This window comes from Centrocercus urophasianus, unplaced genomic scaffold, assembly GCF_019232065.1.
Source record: "Centrocercus urophasianus isolate 14NV4802_14NV808 unplaced genomic scaffold, USGS_Curo_1.0 seq_10, whole genome shotgun sequence".
NCBI lineage: Eukaryota > Metazoa > Chordata > Aves > Galliformes > Phasianidae > Centrocercus > Centrocercus urophasianus.
The window spans coordinates 58,462,591-58,487,507 of record NW_024884142.1 but is presented as its reverse complement, the minus strand read 5'-3'; the positions used below and the strand labels follow the sequence as shown (position 1 = coordinate 58,487,507).

Sequence of the window (24,917 nt, the reverse complement as noted above, 5' to 3'; positions counted from 1 at the left end):
TACTGGGAATGCAATCACAAAGCAGAGTCTGGAAGGAGCTGTCTGCCAAAGGGCTCACTCTAGCTCTCCCAGGTCATCCCAGGACAGCTGGAGTTAGCTCTGCGACACAACAAGTTAAATTGCTCACAGATCTGTCTGCACATAGCTGCTTCAGAACTGATTGCTTAGAAGAAAAACATTTTAACAAGCAGTGAAAAGCTGCATATGGCTCCTTAAACAACGGGCTTTAGTGCCACTTGTGTGAAGGCCTGCTGCATCTACTCAGCAATGCCACAAAGCCTTGGTGTGGGTGTAAGCTACTTTCCCAGCCTGTGGGCAGACTCTCAGGGCAGCTGGTGGAGGTCCAGCTCCATAGGTCCAGCCAGTGATGTCTCACAGTTTGTTTTTCATAAGTCTGATGCTTTACAGACTTAACAGAAGGAAACAATACTAAAGAAACATTTCCCTCTACTTATTACAGCTTTTACTACTCTATAGAGATTGAATAAGGGCCTATTCTCAAACACTGACTAATGTGAAGACTTTTTGCAAAATTAAGGGGCAAAATGGACCAGATGCTCTGTTCTTGATCTTCTTCTCCTTGTTTGATTATTTCATGCTCTAGTCATTCTTCAAAACCTAGTTCAGAGAGCTACAGCCTGAATGTTTTACTTGCAACACTGTCTTAGCAGATGCAAATGCTACAGAAACAAGACACTTCAGAAAACTGCAGCTTGGGATCTGTAATCTGCTCGTACCCCTCTATCTGAGTTAGCTCTCAGAATAATTTCAGCAAGGAAGAATCATAGAATTGCTAAGGTTGGAGAAGATCTCCAAAATCATCTAGTCCAACTGCCCACCTACTACTAATAACCCCCCACACAACCATATCCCTTAGTACAGCATCAAAATATTTCTTTTGAAAAATTCCTCCAGGAAGTTTTGTCTGACTAGTAACTTCATAAGGGGTATTTAAAGACTGGACACATGCTATCTCTGGAAAAGGTGGGATAGGAAAAAAAAAGATGCTTAAAATGCAACTAATTTTATCTAGATATTGAACCTGACACTGGGAGATCCTTGCTCTGGAAAAACTACATTTAACAATAGCACTTCCACCTCCTTTATATAACACTTCTTCATTAATGCTGCGGATCAAACAGCAAGCACAATAAGCGCGATGCATACTAGAACTGTAGGGATTAACCTTAGTTGCTGATAAATGCTGGGAAAATTATTAGAGTGAAAATATTAGGGTAATTTTCCCTTTTGAAAAAAACAAAACAAAACAAAACACTTTTAATTGATATTACAAGAACAGTACCTAGATTTTACTTAAGCACCAGACACTGCAAGGCTTGGTTGCCTGTGCCACCAGAAGCCTGCCCATGGCATGTGACCACTGCAATCACCGTTTAATAGCAGTGCTCTGGTTTTCCAGGCCTTACACATGTGAGCTTAGCAATGCACGCATCCAATTGCACAGCAGTCTGCAGGCTGTTACTCCAAACTTTCCACACAGACTGTAAAAATTTCTGGCTCGGAATATAAAACATATTATGTTTTCTTCCTTTAGCAAAAGTGACTTTCAATTGTTTTTGCTTCCAGTTGCTTAATCTCAGCCTGTTGACAGCAGCTCACGTGATTCAGCTATGTCAACATCATGTGCAGTCAGGCTTTAAGCCTGTTTAAACACCACCTCCTGACTTTGTGTGATGTTTACAAACCGTTATTACCCATGAATATTTATTTAAATGATCTTAAAAAACAAATTCGAGTTTTATGCTGAATTTAACTAAAGTGAAAGAAGTTACTTCAGTTGGATTGTGTGCAGGAAATAACTCACTAGTGCAATTGTTTCACCATGCAAGCGTTAACTAAGGCACTGCTGTCATTCCAATAAATAAGAATGGGGAAGGGAAGGGAAGGGGAGGGGAGGGGAGGGGAGGGAAGGGAAAGTACTTGAAATGATAGAGCTGTGGTACTGTACCAGGTTTTCCATATTGCTCTATTTACCTATTCAGAATAAAAGGTATAACATATGTTCTGAACCTTAGAACAGTCCCATAGGAAAAAGCTCAGCATTTCTGCTTACTGGTAAGTTTTAGCAATTTTTTAACGTACCCATCTATTTCTTTCAGAGGAACTTTGGAAGATAATGCACAATTCTATTTATTTCAAGTAATAGCATGCCCTCATTTGAACAGCACTGTCATTTGCTGCCCTCTGGTGTCATAAAAAAGAAAATTCACTTTTATTGGAAATTGGGAATACATAAATTGAGCAAACTGTTAAGATTTCTTAATTCCCAGGATAACTCATTAATCCTCACACTTCTATCTGATATGTAAGGCAGACACATTACCAAGAGAACAGTAAGAAACAGAATTAAAAATGAAGGTAGTAGTGCACTTCTATTATAATGTTCCCTGTATCGAGTTTATCCGGTTTGTAAGCAAAATGAACCCTCTCAGCTCAAAGCTTTGCATCCTTCTTCTGTAAGAGCCAAGTTTGATTCTCCTTCTCTTGAATAATCCATAATTAAAGCACTGTGAGCAGGCTTTTCTCCTCACTTACACCTGCCATCCTCAGAGCTCTCACTTTATTTAGAAATCTTACCTAAGTCATTTTGGTATTGTATTCTTACCTAAATAGTTATTAAATACCATATAACATCTATTAGAATTTTCAATTAAAAATATCAATAGAATAGCATATCAATATCAATTACAATATCGATATCAATATCAATAGAATAGAATGTATACATTCTACTCCACAGAAAACTTACAAAGACAGGATAGTTGGCAGAACAGGAACAGGTGAAATTCCTTTGTGCCAAACACAAGGCATATCTGCATTAGAAACAAATTGTATTTCTCACACTTCACTTTATCTAATATTAAGCTACATAAATTTAGGAAAATGAGATGGAGATCACACAAAGGAAAGCCAAATCAAAGGCATACTGCTTGGATAGAAGAACAGAATGCAAAGCACTAAGCCATTTTATAGATAAATGCTATCTTTCATCTTTAAATCAGGATTGAGGGGGAAAAAAAAAGTGCATCCCAATGGGTTTGGCAGCTAACTCCATTCTTTTCAGTTTTACAGTATCAAATGGGAGAGTTCACTGCCTTCCCTGAATGGTTGTGAAAATGGTTTGAGACTTAGGAAGTGCCAAAGGTTGGAAACAAACTCTTCAGTTTCTCCCAGTTTTATCCAAGTCTGACTGGAATACTTAGGAATACTAACTTCCCTTCAGGTTACTGCAGTTCCTAAGAAAGTGTTTGTAATGTTTCACAATCAGAACTTAATACAGCCTCTCAAAAAACTTTTCCCAACTGCACAAAAAGACACACGTGCTTAACTGAGATCCCAATGTTATGTATGTATGCAGCAGAACCAGCAAACAGGATAATTCACCGTGTAACTCAGACTTCTCCCTGAAAGCAGCATGGCTTATATCATGAAGAGATGGCCTGTGGGAGGGAGGTGTTCAGCTCCACCCATGTGCCCGACCCTTCTTGCTCACATTTTTAAGTATTCTGTGAGTACTGAGTATCCGTGGACAGAGCTGTTAGCAGTTTAGTCTGAAAGAAAATTGCCTTGAAATGTATTTCATTCTAATTTTTTGCAGGGTTAAGTTGCATAGCTTATGGTTTTCCATCCATGTATTCCTTCTAACAAAAAATTGCAAATCCATTTTCCAATCCATTAAAGAAGCCTCCATACTCTCACTCTTCCCTTAGTCACTGCACTGAGGCTCAAGTTCCTGGCTTGTTTGTTCTCCTCCCAGCCCCCAAAGAGAGTATAAGAGTAAGAATGTAAGAGTTGGTATGATGTATGTATAGCAAGAGAAACATAATTTTCCCATTCTGTTCTCTTCCATCAAGCATACTGACTATTCACATACGGAAAAGACAAGTTTCTAAGCTTTGCTTTAGAACAGCAACGAGAAAGCTTGATTTATATATGAGTTTTGCTTGATTTTTGCAAAACTGTATCACGTGTCTACTTTGAAGTATCTGATCTCATTCAAGGAAAATATTCCAGCCATGTTTCTTCATTGGTAAGGAACTGATTCTCTTTAAATTACCTACACCAGCTTGCACATCTATTTCAAGCTGTTCTGCTACACCAATTTTGAAGTACAACACAACCCTTCAGAAAACACCAATTTTAAAGATGAATTGCAGTGAAAAGTGCAGAAGAGGCATTTTCTAAAAATTACTCCTACAAACTACTTTCTTGAAAACTGCAGTAGTCCCCCACAGATATGACAAGTTACATTTATTCAAGATCATTTCATCTTTGCCTTCACTGTAGTACGTGTAACAGCAACAAAAAGCTATTTCTGAGCTTCTGAGTTCTTCAGATGGATACTGTGGCTTGAACGTGACCTCAGGAGTGAATGCTCTTGTTCTTACTGCAGCATTTCGAACAGCTTAGTTCATAAGGCTCGGTAAAAAGTATGAGGCATCTATTGCTCAGAAGTTCTGAGATCACCAACTTCAAAAATGCCATTGGTAAATTTGCGTACAACCTTAGCCATGTTTTACTCTGATGCTTTCTATTAGAAATCAAATTTTATTTTTACTACAATAAGAGAAAGCCTATTTTAGGTGACAAACCTAACATCCATCTTGTTTGCAGCCTGAATAGAACTAAAGTGAAAGTCACTTCATGGGAGTTTCTAGGCATTTTACTTCAAAGTAGTAATAACTCATTTTTTTTCTCTCATACAGGAAGAAGAGAAATGTTGAGAAGTCATTTGGCAAATAGTTCAGTTTTTCCTTTGCCTCCACATCACTCTTACTTACAGTGCCTAAGCCCCACATTCATACTCACTTGTGCAGTGAATCATGAAAACATTTTTAATCACTGGATGGCTACAAACATAAGTAAGAAAGAAACTAAGCTGGAATAGACACAATAAGTATTTGGAAAATGCAACGTACAGGGAAAATGAAGATGAGGCATAGAACAGTCCATGAAGAAAAGTCACTCTGGAGTTTAAGGGCCTTTAAGTAATTGGCCTGTATTTAGTCACAGATCACTCAATTCAAGAAACGCTAACAATAAATCAAAGCCTTTCAGTGCCAACAGACTTCTGCTTCTCCCTCCCAACAAACAATGCTGGCGACTGAGCACCAGCTAGCAGGGCTGGCAAGGTACTATCATGTTATCTGTTAAGCATTTGGACAGCTGCACTGAAAAAATTAATATATCAGTATTCCCTTTCGAACCAACAGCTCTTATCAGCAGATTACCACACAACACGTTAGAAATGCCCAGTAGATTTTATTTCCCATTAAAAAAACAAAGGGCAAACATCTGTGCAACTAAGAGAAACCAAAGTGTCCAAGAGCGGGCGTTTTACAGAGCTTCCTTCTCCCTCCAACACCCTTCGCCGAACACAGGACGCGGACAAGAGGACGAGGCGACTCCCTCCATCTCCCCGCGGCGTGCGGAGTCACAGCGAGGCCGGTGCCGGTGGGCAGGGTGCAGGGTTAGGACTCGTCGGGCTTGTCGGCGGGCGGCCCGCAGGGCTGCAGCATCTTCTCCATGAGGTTGAAGCGGACGCGCGCCTTGCTCTCATTCTCGGCGATGGCGAAGTAGTTGAGCAAGTCGAAGTGGCCCATGTAAGAGCAGTACGAGTCGCGGTGCTGGTTCACCAGCCACTCCCACTTGGTGGTGTCGGCGTGGCCCGTCCCGATGTACTTGGACTGGAGGTGCTCCAACTGGCTGTGGATGGTGTAGCGGTCCGTCATGGCGCCGCCCCGTCAAGTCAAATGGCGGACGGAAGTGACATCACCGAACGGCATGCGCCACTTCCGCTCCCCTAAACCGAGAGCGGAAGGGGTTTCGCCGACCATATCGGCCGGCTGGGACGCAGCGCGCATGCGCGCCTGTAAAGGCGTGCTGGGAGGTGTAGGCCTGGGGGGCGCTGGGGTGGAGCTGAGTGTCTTGTGCCGGCTGCTTCTGCGGGCTGCGAGGGACCCAGAGTCCGGGTAGCGCCCTGGCTGCGGAGCAACGCGACAGACTAAACAGCTGTCCCATTAGGGGAGCCTTCGGAGTCTGCTGTCAGTCTCTCTGAGAGTAATTAGTATTAATACCATATGAACTGAATTAACTTCTTATTCATTACTTTGACTGAGCAATTTAGTAGTGAGGCAGGCGAGGATATGACTGCAGACCAATGTCTGTGCTACTCGTTATTGTTAAAGGTGTGCTTGAGGACCTGGTATTCCCAAGCCAGAAACAAGACTGAATCTCCCTGAAGCCAGCACCAAAGCCTCAAGTTAATTCCTAAAGGAAAAGCACAGCTTAAGTGTTACAAATTCTGCTGAATTCACCCATCTGAGGATCACATGAGCATTTGCTAGCACATCTGGCCACAAGCTACCTAGATATTATCTTAGTATCCATGTAAGTTATGTAGATATTAGGAAAAAATTCTCCAAAAGAGTGGTGAGGCAAGTGGCAGAGGCTGCCCAGTGAGGTGGTGGAGTCACTGTCCGTGGAGGTGTTTGAGAACTGTGTGGATGTGGCACTGAGGGACACAGTGATACTGTAGGGATGGGCTGATGGCTGGACTTGATCTTAGTGGTCTTTTCCAACCTTAATGATCCTGTAACTCTGTAATGAGGCTTTGGGAACAAAACCAGAACATCTCCATTTAACAGGAAATGCCAGAAAGCAAAAGTAATGGAGCGTCTCCTAAAGCTCATGTTTCCCTGCTCCTGGCATTGTCTCTGTACAGATTATGTCTTATTTTGCTTTTAAACAAGTGACACAGGAAGTCTGACTCTGGAGGAAGAGAGCTCTAACAAAAATAGCCATGAGGTGCTAATGCTCTCATTAGCTCTTTGCTTAAAGGGCAGTGCATTTCTGTGACAACTTCACTGCAGGAGCTCCTTACTGAGAAATGCTAAAATAGTGCACTGAATTTGAGGGTCTCCTCAAAAGAAATATTTTGGTAAGGGCAGTGCAGCGCCAGTATGTGTTAAGGTACTATAGGTCCCATCCTGTTTCCATTATGATAAGCATAACTCTTATTTTTCTTCAGTCAGACTTTGCAGCTAAGCAGGCACAAGGGATACATTTAAGTCAAAATCAAATGTTATCATTGGAAAAGATTTCTTTTTTCCTTTTGTTGATGCACGTAGTATTTCATGTGGATATTAAACTCATGAGTAGATATAAAAATCATAAATTATAATTTGTATCACCTATCTAACTTTGTCAAAGTTGAGACTGAAATAAATTCCATTATTCATCAAATAAGTAGTCTTTCTAACTCTCTTCAAGAGAGCTATTTAAAAATTCATGTTAAATACAAAAGGTGTGGAACTATATGTGCTTTCATATGGGAACACTGACTTTAATTACTTGCTTTAAAATAGGAAAGACACATAGCCAGAAATTTTCTGATAGGACACTTCAAGCTATTTCTTGCTTTCCTTCTAACTGCTGAGTAGTCCAAAGAAATCCACAGAAATTGAATCCAGATGATTCAAGGCCTCTTCTTTACAAATGAGCAGCTTATGAAGCCAAGGCTGTGGAAAGCCGTGTCAAAGCAATAAAGCAATATCCTAAACTGTTTTACTGCAGTGAACTAAATGAGGACTATAATTTTTGTTTTGCTTTGTCTTTATGAGGATCTGTAGAGTCATTATCAAGGCTTACTTAGCAGGAAGCAGTTTTACACAGCTGGATACAGCAATTGCATTCTGTAGTTGCTTCCAGAGAGACCAAGGGGGAAAAAAAAAAAAGTAAAACACCGCTCCTGCAGAAAAAGGCAGAGGTATCCGACTTCTGGAACTTTGAAAAAGCTGTCTGTGACTTATATATTTTAAAAATCTGGTCCGGAGACTATCAGGAAGGAAACTCACCAATGTAACGAAGAAATGAGGTACATTCTTAGGGGCTAGCCTGTGTCAGATGAGAGAGAGTGCAAGTTGGTTTTATTCTCCTGAAGAAAAAAAAATGTTAAACAAATGTAAAAATGTCACATTAAGCACTTGAGATGCTGACTACGACAGGGAGACCGAGCACTTTAGGTATTCAGCAGGACTTTAGAGAGGTAATCTAAGGAAACCATCTTTCAGAAATCTACTCCAAGCTTTCTAATATTAGTGACCTCTTGTTTCATCTTGGAATTGTTTATACATGACTCTGGTTTATAGCTTAGAATTGCAGAATCATAGAATGGCCTGAGTTGAAAAGGACCACAAAGATCATTTAGTTTCAATCCTCCTGCTATGTGCAGGGTCACCAACCACCAGACCAGGCTGCCCAGAGCCACATCCAGCCTGGCCTTGAATGCCTCCAGGGATGGGGCATCCACAACCTCCTTGGGCAACCTGTTCCACCCTCTGTGTAAAAAACTTCCTCCTAATATCTAATTTAAACCTCCCCGTCTTAGTTTAAAACCATTCTCCCTTGTCCTTTTACTATCCATAATGTCTTCATTCTCACTACAGGCTCAGCCTTCCAACCTTAGTCCTTCCAACCTTAGTCCTACAAGAGTTGCAGTTTAACATGGTGAACATCTTAGAGACTGCATATGTAGTTGCTGAGAGTAGGGTGAACAGAGATGACCTCCATAAAGGAAAAGCCATAAAGGTTTATTTTACTAAAATAAACATCACTGAGATGCTTGAGAGCCAACTGTTTTGTGGTGAAAGGATGTACTATGTGCTGATATACAGAAGGAAATGGAAAAAATCTACTTAAAATGTGGGAAAACTTTCGTTTCTTTTTAAAATTGTATCTTTATAAAGAGTGGGACTTTATGAAGGACACTACCATTTGGTAGATGTTCAGAGACAACACAATGACATATAGGGCTGACCTCTGTGTTGCTTTCAGATTGTCACCTTGAGAACAAGCTAGGAGATGTATTGATTAAAAGAATCCATTTTTTTAATAGAAAGATGCCCAGGAGCTTATCCATCTCTTGCAGGCGTTCGTAGAATCAGTAACTGCATTTAATAAAATAAACATTAGAATTCCAGTTTAAAAAAATATATCCTGGAAGTCTAAAACTGAATTTTTCAGCAAGCTTGAAAGTGGGACAGAATAAGACACTGAATTCAAACACCCAGAACTCTGGGAAAATGTGCACAGAAATGTCACTGTATTGGCTGTGATAAAAAACATCTCTGTGAATACAAGACAAGCTAACCAGAACCAGGAAGAAAAAAAATAGGTAAAATAATGAGTCAACAGGCAAGTAACAAGTATTTATATGCAATTCTCCATATATGCATGCACAGATGTGGAGTTATAAAGTGAGAATTATTACAGAGTTCTAATGTGCTTGTGTGGTTGGCATTTCTGAATAATTCAGCATTCAAGGAGGTTTGAAAGTTTTCATACTGAATACTATTAAATATAATTATCAAAATAAAAATATTTTGCAATTGTCTGGCCCCCTGTAGTAGTGTTAATAAATATTTTAGAGTTCTAAACAACAGAGGCTTACCTATGGAAATCACTGAAAGGCATTGGTTTTAAAGCAGAAATTATCTTTTGAGCGATAATTGAAGCCAAGTTTGGAACAGTCTGGAATCCAGGAGCAGGTCGTGAGTGAAGTGGCCGCTGGGTGTCAGAGCTGTACCTGCAGCAACTCAGTACTCATTGCACGGGAGCTGCGAGTTTCCCCTGCAAAATCAAAAGGAATGGAGTAGATGAGGCGGATGCACCAACAGAGGCTGGTAGTGACTGTCCCCTTCAAGGTACCGGTAACCGGTAACCGGGTTTTCACATTTCCTTCAGACTCTTTGGATGAAGAAGTAAAGACTTTTGCCCCTCCAAAAAGGGGAAAAGATTACTTTAAAAGATAAATGCAACAAATGCCCACACAGGTGATGAAATGGAGCAAATGATGTAATAAATTTTTTGAGAAATTCCCCTATTCTTCACTGTATCAATTTACCCTGCAAATAAAATTTCAGAGCAAAGAAGTTGTTGGTAGCCTAGAAAGAATGAAGATTTCTTGTGGTAGAAATTAAGTAAGGACAATAAATTAATGTATTTATGTCGGAAATGACATTTCTTCTGAAATATGTTGCTTCTACTGTAACAGGATTCTTAAATCCTTACTTGCAGAAGTCACATTACAAATTAGCAATTTTAGGCTGCAGAAATTATCTATCATAGGTTGCATGTTCTTTTTGTGTGCATGTATTTTTTTTTCTCAGATTTCCTGTGACATCACATATGCCGTGAAATCTTTTCTGTAGTGTATGCAGTTTGTCAAGTGTTGTCATAGCCTACAAACATAAACAGCCTCAGGAAATGCTTCTTTTGGCCCTGAAACAGGTGGAAGATCTTTTCACTGTTTTTTCTCAGAGGTCCTGTGAAAAACCTTTTTCATAAGCACGTATCTTTCTTCACACTGTCTTGCGTAAGCTCCTCTAATTTATTCCCCTCACTGTCATAACTGTGGTTCTGCTCCAGTGCAACAGTAATGCCTTAATGCTGTCCTAAGACCTGCAGGCTTTGGGAGTGATCCTGAGATGGGGGAAATGCAGTCGCTGGAAGCACTGTTGAATTTTAAACATTCACCTCTAGACCAAACACTAGAAAATGTGTTTTGCTATTGTTTTGAAAGCATAAATTTACAGTGTGGATATACCCAAATATCTGAAAGCTGCTTTTAGAGTTGTGCTGCTGATTCCTAGCCAAGAAGAACAGGAAATATCCAATAGGAAAAGAAGCAATACTGTGTATCCTGCCATTCAAGCATACATTTCAAACTGTGCGTCAGTGTTCTGGAGAAGAAAATCATATTTTAAATCGGCCTGCAACATTTCTTTCTTTTGTCAGATACAAAATTCACTGCTGAAAAACCATCTTGTCCTGAGGCTCAGGAGAAGTAGCATTTAGTACTGGGCAGCACCATGCTCAGTCTTTGATGTGTTTTGTCTAGAGTTGGGACAGGAGGCTTCTGCACTGAGTGGTTTGCAACTTATTAAAAATTAAATGTAGAAATGAAGATCCTAAACTTCTGTTAGTGTCAGTTTCAGAACTTTTAGATTATTTTTGTTTTGTTTTCATTGCATTATATCCTTATGCAAAACTCCGTGAAGTATTTCTGAAATAATACACTCTACAGCACATTGAGGATGGAATCTAAAAATCTTGATAATGTGACCTGATGCTGCATGAGACCCTTTGCTATCAAACTGAGCAGATGTGTGACCTGACTTCAGAAGCAGCTGACAGAATGCAGAGGGTCTGTCTAGTAGCTTCAGCACTGCATTGCTTGCTTGTGAATGTTAGCGTATCACTGTACTCCTTCTGCATACATCTGAGTAACAGCTACATGCCTTAGGTCTGTTCTACAGTTCAATTTAGCTGAATTTAGAAATTAAAAGCCATTTCCTAGTGTGGTGAAGGAGCACCTTAAAAGTAGAGTCACAGTAGGGGTCACTAGCACAGTACTTACAGGTGTGACTCTGAAACATCACAAGCTGAGAAATGTGGAGCACTGCTACCAGGAGCACATCCGGGCTCTGTGACAGTCAGTGGTCATTTGCTATTTTAGAGGGAAGATTTGTTTTCCAAAGCTGTTACTTCAGAAGATAAAAATCCTTCCACTAATATGAGCCCCTTTCAAACGGAATACAGAGCTCGTAGTGTGTTGGATGAATTGAAATTGCTTCTGTCCATATGCATTTTTTGGAGTGGGGAAGGATTGTTCTTTCCATGCATTTTGAAATAAAATGAATTGATAATAGTAAATGCAACAAAACTGGAAAAGACTGCAAGATCATCCAAGATGCAGCTGTACTCGGACCAAATTTTCCTCTGTCTTTGCTTCATTCACTCCACATAAATTGTCACAGCTCACGCAATTAATAATTGTGTTCAATAAGGTATGCAAGAGTAGAAGTGATGAAAGACAAATCTTTAAATAAGCCTTAGAGAAGATACCAGAAATTCATATGAGCTTAAATTGGAAGAAACTGATTTGACTATTGAGTAGCTCTGTGTAACATATTACTATCTTCTTCCAATGTGCAGGGTAGAATTAAGGACACAGGTGATTTTCCTTTTCTAAGGTTGACTCTTGATGCTGATTAGTGAATCTCCTATTTTTTTTTATTTTTTTTATTTACTATGTAAATATCATGTTTTAAATACATGGATTTCTTCAGTACAGAACAGTACTTCTCTGTGAAGAAGCCTGTCTGTAACTAGTTTTTTTTTTCCTATTCCAGCTCCCCCTGCACACATGCACACATTTCACCACTGCATAAGCATGGAGAACATCAGTGTCATAAACCTTGTCCCGACAGAACTCCAGCATGTGTGCAAGGGTAAAGCTCATCTGCTAATATACAGCTAAGAGTTTCCAAAGGTGAAAAATAACAGCAGGAGAAGTGTGGAGACAATGGCATCATGGAGTCATCCACTAATCTGTCTGATGCTGGCAGAGGGTATTGCAGTAGTTCATGCTAAAAGATGCCAGTCTGTGGGTTGCTCATGCAGTAGATAGCAAAGGAGAGGGGAGAGGGGAAGCAGTAGTGGCTGTTTGGGAAATTAATGCTATTACAGAAGAAAGAATTTAACTGTTCCTTCCTTGTATCTCTAGGAAGAGGCAAGCCAGTAACTGTCAGCTAACCACTTGTTTCTCAACTTCCTTGCATGAAAGAAGAAATGGGCACGACCCTCTTGCATTTAAGTACAAAAGAATAGCTTCGGTTGTCACTAATAATGCAATGTAATTCATCCCACTTTCAGCTTTATTCAAATATTGCTTTTAATTAAATTTAAGGCATATAGAACAGAATTTTTCACCATGAAAAAACGCACGTGTTCAAAGAACATAAGATAAATGTCTGCCTGCTCGCAGGTTTATTTCCTGGGAATATCTTCTTTGTCAGAAGCTGAACAGTTTGGAATGCACCAGACCCTGAGAATATAAAAAAAGAAAATTCAGATTGTTAAGACTTGGCAAGAAATAAGCCACTGAAAGGAAGAGAGTTATAATCAAGATTGGGCAAGATTCATAATGTATGACGATATCCATCACACCCATACATTTTGGCATGTGATTTAAGAGCATGAGAGAGAATTGTTGATTTTGGAAAGCAAACATATGCAAGGAGTGCAGCAGAAAGATTTTATCTGTTTTAGATGTAGTCATTCTCTGCACCTCAGCATCATGCAGACTGAGAAACCTTGAACTGGACAAAATCCAAGCAACTGCTGAACAAAATACTGTCAAATCCAGGCCCTCAGAAATCACCTGAACCTGCAAACTTTTAAGTGAGCTTTTAAAACTGTTGGGGATTATGTTTGTTTGTGGGTTTTTTTGTTTGTTTGTTTGCTTTGTTTTGTTGTTGTTTTGTTTTGTTGCATTTTTAGCTTCTATATTTCACATAGTTTGTATTTGCTTTTCTCCCTGTTAGAAAATGTTTATTTATATGATGTTTGAAAGTACTTAGTTTTAGAGAACTAAAACCTGACTTTTCTTGTGTTCAAGTGACTGCAGGGACAGAGGCTGCAAGAAAAGTGGCAGTCATTGTGAAAGCTGTCAGCACTGGGGGTATGATCTGGGACTCAACAGGACATGCATCAGTCATACAGAGGACTGCTGATACAGCAGTCATGAAGAACAGCATTTTGATACTCCCATACTGCAGGTACTCCATCCACCTGTGTATTGAAACTCATTTTTGATGTCTTGGAAAAGCCTCTTGCGTGAAATTACAACGTTTGCAACCATAAATCTCTGATCCCTTTTTCCTATCTCCTTCAGCCTCATGTAGCTTGACAATGTACTCCTTTAGGGTAAGACATTCTCACAGCGTTTGCACTGTAATTCACCCATTGGGGCCTCGTTCACAGCCTTGTTGTGGGATTATTATGACAATTAATGTAGCTGCTGGTGAAGTTTGCCTCTGGGCATGAGTGTGAAGATACCTTTTTTTGAACAAAAGTAAAGATAAGTATTAAACTTAAAGATAAGTATTCTCTAAGGGGGGAGGAAGTGCAATCTACCCACTTTGTTCTTTGCTTACATCTCCAAATAAAGCCTAACTTTCTCTGCACTAGGCATTAAGGATCAGATATTTCAAATGTGAAGACGATTGGCAACAATCATTCATACCTGGCACCTCAAAAGGATCAAATGTGAGAGGTAAGGATACATAGGTAAGGAAAGATTGTTAACTTAGATATGCCAATAAAAAAGTCCTCCCTCCAAGATGAGGATGGAGGAGCAATTCCCATGCCAATGTGCATGTGTTTGTGATTGCCTTTAGCTGGCATGATAACTCAATCCATGTGACAATAAAACATAGGAAATTATTTCCAACCCTTGCAAAAAAAAAAAAAGGTAAAGATAATGATGTAATTAATCCTAGACTACAATAGCAATTACAACAAGTTTCCAGTTGATTTTTATGAACAAGGGATGCACATACACCAGTAGCAACAGAAAACACTATGGGAAAGAAAATCTAATCTCTTTTAAGACAGGACTGTGAGCACCACTCAGTGTAATCCCATGACAGCTTTTTGTTCCCTCATGTAGTTAGTTTCTTGTGTGGAGATGAGCTGAATATTATTCTACTTTAAAATGTATTTATTCTATCTCATGTAGGTAAGGACATGCAGAATAAAGGCTAAATTTATCACAGGGAAGGGCTGCTTCGACTGACTGCTGCAGGATGGCTTGGTCTCCTCAGTGGAGAAGAGCCGCGGAGATGCTGAGTCACAAACTTGCCTGCATAATTGGAAGGGTGAAACAAGTTTGTTGAGTGACTCAATTTGCAATTTGATACCATACTCATTACCACATGCACATGCACCTGTATTCTGAAATAGCAAGGACGGGTAATTACAGTTTGAATAATTTCAGTGGCACCCATGGAATTTCTCCTTCAGAAGCACTCTTCTGCTCAATTTCTGTTCCATAATCCTTGGCATCCAGCTGCACACTTACTACTCAACCCCAGGGAAATAAATCTATGTTTTCCTTTACATCTAAAACCAATCAACAACAGTTTCCTCACTGATCCTCAAGTAGAGCTAAAAGGGAAAACAAAACAAAACAAAATAAAACAAAAAAAACAGCATTTGTACTTCGCAACTTTTTAAAGAAACAATTACCACCCTATTTAAAGAGCTTAATAATAAGCTGCTTTCCGTGGTACATTAGGTTTAGAAAAGAGGATGAATCTTCTGTGCATTTGTAATATTCAGAAATGGTGGCACAGAAATCATAAGCCAAAAACTTTTTTGCAGATAAATGTATTTATTTCTACTGCCTTGAGGAAGGAGAAAATGTTGGCCTTCCAGCTCAGACCTGATGCTTGAGAAGAATCAGAAAGCACTCTGCAACGAGAGATTGTCCAATGCTCTGTCAATCAAAGAAACAGAAACATGTAACTGTGCCTTAAGAGAAAGTGAACTATACATCTAGGGAAAAAATAGCGTTGAGGACAGTCATCTACTTTACAGATGTCACTGTTTCCTTTATAAAACGGATTAGGAAGTGTAATAGTCTTTCATCTGGGATCTTTATTGTGTCCTACAAGCACTAATTCTTGATAGCTGTGCAAGGAAAGGAAAATAAAACTAGAGCAATGAACAGGCTAGAAGCTGACATAAGCCACAGTGACACCGCTTGCCAGGCGTGCCATGGCAGCAGGGCAGGGCTCTTGCAGGTCCACAAGTGCTCAGCACCCTACTGCAGCCCACCGTTCCTGGCACATCTTCCTTGATTCAGTACACTGCATGTAGGTGAGACACGCGGCGGTTCGTTTGGGGTAAGTTGGCCCTTTGGAAAATTTCACTGTCAGTTAAGTTTCTGTTTCCACCCTCGTTCTTGAGTGGAGTCTGCTGAGCCCGCATGCATGCTGACACATTTCTCACCCTGCTCACACTGCAAGCTGAGCTTCTCTGAGATCCCCACATTGATTTGCATGAAGAGTCCTGGGTTCAATGCCACTGAGTTCCATCACCTTTATAGCAAATCTGATAATTGTTGCTGTCTTACTCAAATCAAAACACAACTCTGTTGGTGTGGGCCAAGGAGTGGGTTGCCTCTGACTATGCTTTCAAAGTGCTTCTACCAATGTGCTCCAGACAAACAACACCTTGCATGTGCAGGTCTTTGCAGTGGACTGTCTCAAGAAAAAAGCTGCATTGTTCAACCAGTTTCTTAGTTTTCTCCTGAAAGTTGGTAACAGCTTGTGAAAGTAACAAACTTGAGGCTTAGAAAGGCCTTTGATAGCACTCTTTTCTAAGGAACGAAGGCACTCAGGTATAAAACATCTATGATAGATGGGTGGAAGTAAGGGCAATGGATTGCTACCCCATCTCTGGGTGTGAGCCTTCTCAAAACCTTCTCAAAGTTTGGGGCACCGTGGGTCAGCCCCCAGAAAGGTGGAACAGTCACAAGTCAGGTCGTGATTTGCCATGTGCAAGTATGTGAATTCCAGGTGATAGTTCGGGCTTGTCTCTAGGGTCTGGAAGGCATTTCATCAAAAATATATGTTGGAAGTGCCAAAGCCAGGTGCCAGAGCATTTGAATAATTAATTTGAGTTTTCTTTCTGGCTTTTGTCTTAAGGGCTTTGACTAGAGGAAATGCACAGTCTCTTTACTCACCGGGACACAACTGCTGTGTTTTTATTCTCCTTTATAGCAGTGTAAGTATAGGCAACAGCTTATCCTCCACATGAAACTTCCTGTATTTTTTTATATTGGGCCTGACTCTGTCTCCTTTGATGGTCAAGCTTCCACTGACTTCATTGAAAGAGAGTTTGGGCAATTAATTTTTACTGGCACTGGTTTCTTACTAAGTAACACGCACTATTTTCTATGCCAACAGCATAGTATTCTTATCTAAAAAATTATTTGAGAGGAGTAGAAAAATGACTGTATGGAGGCATAAGCCTGATGAGAAGAATACTTCTACAAGAAAAAAGGCACAGATGTGAAAAGACATGTAATCTTTTTGCGAAAGGAGGAGTCTAGCACTCGGGGGAATTTGGATGAAACTTCCAGTTAGATTAAGGCTTTCTGTACTCCTGCAGGCATTCTGACGCTTTCTGTGATTTCTTTCCCATCTATAATATATGGGTAACCATATACATAGAAAGTATTTTTAAAGTAATTGCTTGCAAATTGCTTTAGAGAGCCTGAAGTGGAACATGGTTAAAAAATGCAATATGATATTTGTTATCACATTAATTGAAAATCTACTTTATTCCATCAACTTAATTTGTCACCAATGTCACATGCATGGCAAGGCTTCTAAGATTATTTAGCAATCACCTTGCAAGTGAAAGTGTTGCATTCAAGAACTGGCATGTCTATCTCCTTTCATCTTCAGAGAACAAGGATCTGAAAATTCCCACGTAGTACAGCTTTGAAGGCTGATGGGCATATTACTCTGAGTGTCAGGTAAACTGGAGAGTGCTTGTTGGAAGGAAATAAGAAAATCTCATGGCCATGGTGGCGAGTCCTTTACAAGCCCTCCCAGTCTGCCACAGGTAGGAAGCACCCGTTGTTCAATCTGTCTTTATGATTTGTATTGTATGGAAACATTCGTTAAACTTTTAAGCTGCCTGTTAATATTCTTTGACCAAGATGTGGATGCATCATGGATGCACCTCAGCCATTCTGTAACATATGCAGCCAGGTCACCATTTTATGTCTTGCTGTGATAGACAGAGGGTGGATAGGTTGCTCCACTCAGACGCCTAGATGAAGACAGAGTTGCTTTCAAAGAAAGCTATGAACTGTTAAACTGGAAATGTGTATGATCAGAACAACAAACCTTAGGAAAATAAGCTCAATAGATTGGTAACTGAGATCAAAATGAAATGTGTATGCGTTGCAGTGAGAATGCTGACTAAGGACCAGTAGGCCTTGCTGTACCAGCTCAATAGCCTGCCTGAGCCAACATTCAAACAGTAGCAGGCACTAGTTTTGAAGCCTGGCTCATGTAGCTCCATAGCAATAGGGAAGGTTATTTATCTACTTGCTCTTTCCTAAGAGTAAACAAAATTAAGAGAGCAAAAAGACAGTTACTAAAGCAGAACTGTGTAGGTAAGGAAATGACCTTAAGGAAACTGTATATTCTGAGATATCTGGAGATGGAAATGTAGGGAATTTGTCTTCCCTGTGCATCTCTCCATATCTGCTGCTAGAGGATTTAAAGAAGGGGGTTGCACAGCATAATGGGCAGGCGGAGAAATAGAGAAATGAAAGGGGAGAAAAAACCTCTGTAAAGAAGGATTGTCTTCCATGTAATTAATTTAACTGTCAGTATACCTGCAGATATGGCAAGATTTCAAATATCACTTGGAAAATTTTCTTGTCATATAAAAGAAACATTTGTCATCACAAATTGATGTGTCTATCTCCTGTCATCTTTACATAGCATGCACATAAAACTTGATATGCAGGTATTTGGTGTGTTATTTGGAATGGGAATGAAGTATAGATTTGCTTCTCTGCGTGTACACAGAGTACTGACTATTGGTGAACTTTAAATAAATTTGCTGTTGGATATTTCAGGAGATTAATTGTGTTTATCTGATGCTGAATGCTTTTGTTAAGTTATATTTCATTTTAGGTCTGCACCAAATTACTATTACAGCAATTGAGATGATGTACAGTTAATATTAAATGTGAACAGTATTGTCAATTACTGTTTATGGGGGATCTTCTCTTGCTTTCTTTAACTTACTGTGTTGTAAAAGATTTATTCTGTGAGATGGAAAACATATTTAACATCCTTCTTATCAGTACACTTCTCGCACTGCCAGTATTATCTATCAGCTTTGCCATAAAACCAATGGTCATGCAGTATAATTGCACTATCATTTTCTGTGTATATTCCTTTTCAGTGTACTTCTTCTCTTAGGGGAATTGTCTCCTCGGCCAAGGAGGAGAGTTTATTTTATTAGACATTATACAAATATGTATTAGATGATATATCTTCTCAGAAATAATTTTATTTCAGTAAAAAGATTTGTGGACTCACTTCTTGGAATGAAAAATACAGCTTCCTAGACTGTATGTAGTTACTATATTTTGAAATCTAATGCAAATAACAGATTTTATGTAATTTCTCAAAACTTTACAATGTTATTGTGACTGTTCACTGGCTTAAAATGATATATGCACTTTCAACCTTTGATTTGAATTCCGGAGAACTGATTTAACCTATCTGAGGCCTTAGCCCTATGTTTTAATGTATTTTAATATTTTGTATTTTTGTAAGTATTTAAGTACATCTTAACACATTTTAATAAGATTGAGAAAATAAAATTCAAGAATTCATACAATCCACTAACCATCTCCACTTAAAGTCAGCTCTCTATATAAAGAAAAGTTATTTTTATGACAAGTTTAGTGACGCACTGGAATAAGTTGCCCAGAGAAGTGATGGATGCTTCATTCCTAGAGACATTCGCGGTCAGGCTGGACAGGGCTCTGAGCAACGTGATCAAGCTGTATGTTTCTCTGTTCGTTGCAGGGGAGTTGGACTAGATGGCATTTAAAGATCCCTTCCAACCAAAATGATTCTATGATACCTGAATTATTCCTACCAGATATTTACCTAGCTTAAAAAAAGGTCCCACAGCCAGGATAGGTTGCTCACTGAAGGTGAAAGTACAAGGAAGGGATAAGAATGGAATATGTATGCACAGCACAGTCCTCTTCTGCTGTGGCAGCACATAACCTATGCAAAGATGCTACTTGTAAGACACGTATTTAAGTATATTACATGCTTTCCAGACCATATAATTCTCTAGAAATTCTCTCTGGAGTAGAGGATCTGTGCTCTGGTTCTGATTCATCTGTTGGGACTTCTCCACACATTTGCTCACTCAGCTGTGAACTGAGCCAACAAAAAGGCCAGTGTCCAATGCTTTCAAAGATCTGGGAGTTAAAGGATGTATATAACAGTGCCAATGTCCAGATCTATCCTGGTGCAGATGTGCACAGTCAATTAACAGGAAACTAATAGTTGTTTTCTAGGAATCTATAACCATATGCTTTGGCTCCTGCAGAACCTCTCTTATTTGCAATGCTTTCTGAACTCAGAGCCAAGTGAGAGGCCAGCAGGATCTGGCAGCCACACAAGACCCCAGCAGATTTGGTCAGGTTTCATCTTTCTCTAAGCTACCACCAAGGTAGATACATCTATCAAAAAACAGTCATTCACAAAAACAAACAAATAAAAGCTGTCATTAAGATGCCCTTCTGCCATACCCACCTTCATGTATAGATGCTGCATCTATAAACAGAGATACTCTTTGACTGGAGTAAGCAAATCTATGAGCTCCAGTGGCATTTGTATAAGCTGTTTGGTGCCCACAGTATCTACTGTCTTTGCATTTCTTAACTGTAAGACTTGAAGGCTGACAACAACAGCATCCTGGAAACCTGAAACACTTGCAACATCTACAGACAGGTTTGAAAGATAAAATATATGCCTTCACTTTCCTCAGATAGGTTTTGCAGTTATCTGACAAATACCTCTCCACCTTGACATGTCATTAATTTTTAACTTTTCCCAGCTAAAACACTCCCCTGTAAAGTATAACTGTAAAAATGACTTTGTTTCATTGCATGGAAATCTGTCATGCTATTGCGTGTCACATAGGATTTGTCTATAGACTCTCCGCTGGGTGAGACCTCTGGATATCAATTTGTGCTATGAAATGTATTGCCTTTGGGCTGCATATTCTAAGCTAGAGAGGATCCCAAGCGATTCTTCCTTTGCCTTCAGCTCACTAAAAAGCATCTTTTCATCTTAGATCTGTCACACATCGCCACCATGCTAATCTTGGGTAGGTCTACTGCAGAGCATTTAGATCTAGCCACAAAGCTATTTGTGCAGCATACTTTCAGAGACTGCACGGTGAAGAAGCACACTGTACCATCTCTTTCTGGAAGAATATGAGTATCTTGCTTGTTGAAAAGCACTGGCAGCATGGGTTAGGTGATTCAGGCAATGTGAAACCAAGCTGTTCTAGCACAGAGATGTTTTTATGCATTGAAACTTTTTGGTTGTAAGAAAACAGCCTGTTTTCTCTGACTAATTATTTGAAATGGATGCTCCACACAAACTGGATATATTCTCATTTTCTGATGGCTCTCTTTGTGAATGTCTGTGTAGCTTCTGTCATGCTCTTACCAGGCTCTCAACCCCTGGCTCTCCCTAGTCCCCCAGGTACTTCTTCCTTCACTCTTAATTTACAGCCTGCCCATTTTCAGAGAACACTGTTGAGAGGAAAATGAAGAAGTACATTTTGGCAATGGGAACCTGCCCTAGAGCCATTTACTGTTACTGGCCTCACACCCAAATCTGAGCTCCTACTATGTGCTTCCCATCGGGGCTTTTCAGTCAGTCATGTCACAAAGACTTCCTCGCCTCTGCTCTGCCAGGTAACAAAGTGCTCCTCTGTTGCTGAACCTGCTGCTAATCGAAGGGTGTGTAAGTGTAAAGAAGATACTTCACTATCTTATAACAGGTGTCAGAACATGTCTTTACAGAACGCAGAAGCAGGGTTAGGAAACACTTTTTGTTAGGCCAACAGCTGTGATAGGATCCTTGCCATGCTGAATATGTAGGACTGTATTCTTGCATTCAAAAGCCATGACAGGAACATTGACAGCCAGTGGTTTACTTGATAACAAACCAAGCCTTCAGCTCATGGAAATCAGTTTTGCTCCATTGGTTTCAGTTAACTATTTTTTTTTCTATGTCCACATGAGAAAATACTTTAACTATGCTCATTTATCAATTAATAGTTCAGTAATGAAGATGCCATCACCTCCAGAGTCAACGCAAGAGACAGGGCTATTCCCCCTCCATCCGATCTGGCATTTAATACAATCTTAACCAGATTTGCAGTGCCTTAAGCACTTGTGTATGTATAACGAACTTTCAGATCCATGCATGAGAGCCAAGCTGTGGTTCAGAAGGAATTCAGGGGCATTAAACTGAGGGCTTGCTCCACATGCCTTGCTGGCATAACTGGAGAATGTTAACTTCCTTCCCAAAGGACCGAGAGAAACAGCCCTGTCATGGGGCATCCTCTACCTCTGAGTGCACCTCTGTCTGCACAGCTTTCAGCAGCCCTTCCTTTTCTAACATCCTTCTTCGTTCCCAGTCAAGGAGAGAAAAGGAAAGCTAAAAGGAAAAGAGCTGCAGAGGTCAATGCTGCTCTTTGCTATCCCTTGCAAATCCAAACAACTCTGCGATCTTCAGCAAAAAATTAAGCTGGATTTAGCTAGCTGGGGAGAGCCTTGACTTCTGAATTCTTGTCAGCAGCCCATTCCTCCTGCAAGTGAGCAGGATCTCACTGCATCACTGATGTTTAGTGAAGAAGCTGTTCTATGAAGTTCCCTGCTTTTGCCAGAGGCTGCAAGGACAGTGAAAGGCTCAGCGGAGAATTGCTTGAGGGGCATTGCTTGAGGTGGGAGTGTTGCAGCTGGAGACTCCCCAGTGAAGGCATATATGAGAGGATTTCCTAACATCAGTCTCAATCTTCCTGCACTCATCTTGGAAACTCTTAACTCATTTGATTTCCGGACTGCTTAACAATCCATGAGTTTGAAAAGAAGAAGGTTGACATTAATATCAAGTTATCTGTTCAGGACCATGAAGCAGTAATTCAATTAATCCAGAGCGTGCAGACTTACATCAGACCTAATTCTAGCTTAAAAGAGGCTTATTTGGCTCACTCAGAAAAGCAAACATAAATTTTTGGTGTCTGAGAATGGGTTCTGTAATGCAGAACTGAACTAAGAAAATTTCACGGGTATCCATTATTAATCAACAACATTAACTCCTTAGCAGGTAGCAAGGCTACGTGTCCCCAGAGATACTGTCTGTTGTGTTGCCCAACCCCTATTAAAAAAACAGTGGGTATCACCACAGTAGTCAATTCTGCCTTTAGCTATGTGAACAGAGTACTTCCTTTCACAAAACCTTCACAGAATATCTCTCATATTATGAGAAATGGTATATAGTGGGAAAAAACCTACTTTGTCACTTTTGTAGCTTTGCAAATAATGCTTCTCAGGACTTGGAAAAAAATAAATTGACAGGGATGAAAACTCTCAATCTCATTTATGGGAAAATCGCTTTGTCTAGTCACTTTCATTATTTCAAAAATTACAGAAATGAGCATAATAAGTACTCATAATAATAATGTTCATAAGAAATGAACACTGGAAGTTTCCTGCTCATGACACAGACAGTCTTTACATTTGGCATACCTGGTTTTGTTCTTCTTACCATTGTGCAAATGGACACCTTTTGTAGGATCCAGTAATACAATGTGTAATACAATCAAATACAATACAATGTCAAATACTTCAGGGGCTTTGTTCACCAGTGGTCATTTTTTAACTACTTACTGATGTAGCCTAATTAGCTAGCTATTTCTTGAGCCTTGACTAAGTTAAGTGACAGAATTTACAGAAACTATACTTACCATTTCCCCTCTCAGAGGGTTAGTATTAATTTAGCTATAATAGTATCTTGCCACTAGTCAGATACTAGAGATACAGAATCATAGAATCATAGAATCGTTCAGGTTGGAAAAGATCTTAAAGATTATTGAGTCCAAGCACAACCTAACCATACCACCCTAACAAACCTCCGCTAAATCATGTCCCTGAACACCACATCCAAACGGGCCTCTTCTAAAGAGAGGATACTCACTGTTCATCCATTTGGTCTTCTTTTTTTTTTCTTCTTCTTTTCTTCTTTTTCTTCTTCCATTTGGTACTCTCCTCACAAACTGTATAGAAGATCCCAGAGTTTCTGTATGAGCGTTATCTTCCTGAACAGCTCGCCAGGCCCATCACTGATCCAATAGCATTGCTTTTGCTGGAACACCACAGCTCAGTTTGCCATTGCTGTTCTGTCATGGCCTTAAATTGCACCAGGGGAGGTTCAGCTTGGATATTAGGAATAATTTCTTCTTAGAAAAGTGGTGAGGCAGTGGCACAGGCTGCCCAGGGAGGTGGTGGAGTCACTGTCCATGGAGGTGTTCAAGAACCGTGTGGATGTGGCACTGAGGGACATGGTCAGTGGCATGGTGTGGATGGGCTGGCAGCTGGACTGGTGATCTTAATGGTATTTTCCAACCTTAATGATTCTGTGACTCTAAGCAGTCTTTACCCACGCAGTTACAGTAACATGCAGCTTCATTTTCAGCTTCACCTGTATTTAATACCACCATCCTGGAGGCCAAAGACTCCATGTGGGAAGAGGCAAGGAGTGCAGTCTTGGATGTTTTGCCTTTTCCCTCAGGCAGACACAGCCACTCTGTCAGACACAATTTTAACTGGTTGTTAACCATGAAACCTCAAGCATTTACCTACTGCTGAGGTGTTTCTTCTTTAAATAACAGCAGCAGGGAAAACAGAGAGATGGGAAGCTCTGCATGCCTTTGCAACAGACTGCTCCAAGACAGGAATGCATGCAGTGCGAAAGAGGTCTGGGGGCTTCAATGGAAATGAGAGCAGCTTTGGAAAGCGCAGATGTTCTTCCAGCCATTACTTGGTATCATCGTCAGGAACAAAAAATCTGTGTTTTGGAATTACCAGACTCACATTTCTTGGTTTTCTGGTGAAAGGGAGGAAAAAAGTGGGTACAGAAATAAAAACTCCAGATCACATCAGGATGCGAACAGCTTTTATAACTAATGGTGCAGCTTGCTATTTAGCTCATGGTTTGTATTGATAACTGTGTGGCTAAAGGGTTTGTTGCAGTTTTAATTAAAAAAAAGACTTTTAATTTAAAGAATGCTGCAGAAGGATGTTTTTCGTTTTATATTTTTTTCCAGAAAGACACCAAGTCACCACTCAAGAACGGGCTAAGTGCAGTCCTCATTGCAGCACTGCATGGAGCTCACCTCCTCTCACACACTGA

General features: G+C 40.0%; 1 protein-coding gene across 1 annotated transcript; it reads right to left on the bottom strand.

Moving 5' to 3' along the window:
- Positions 1-5,263: 5,263 nt before the first annotated feature.
- On the bottom strand, positions 5,264-5,787 carry SF3B5 (splicing factor 3b subunit 5). Its single transcript, XM_042820373.1, has one exon. It carries the CDS (start codon positions 5,751-5,753, stop codon positions 5,493-5,495), a length of 261 nt encoding a protein of 86 aa, XP_042676307.1. The 5' UTR covers positions 5,754-5,787; the 3' UTR covers positions 5,264-5,492.
- Between the last annotated feature and the right edge of the window lie 19,130 nt (positions 5,788-24,917).

Coding starts and splice junctions, on each gene's coding strand:
- SF3B5 (XM_042820373.1), bottom strand. CDS start 5,753: ATGACGGACCGCTACACCATCCACAGCCAGTTGGAGCACCTCCAGTCC.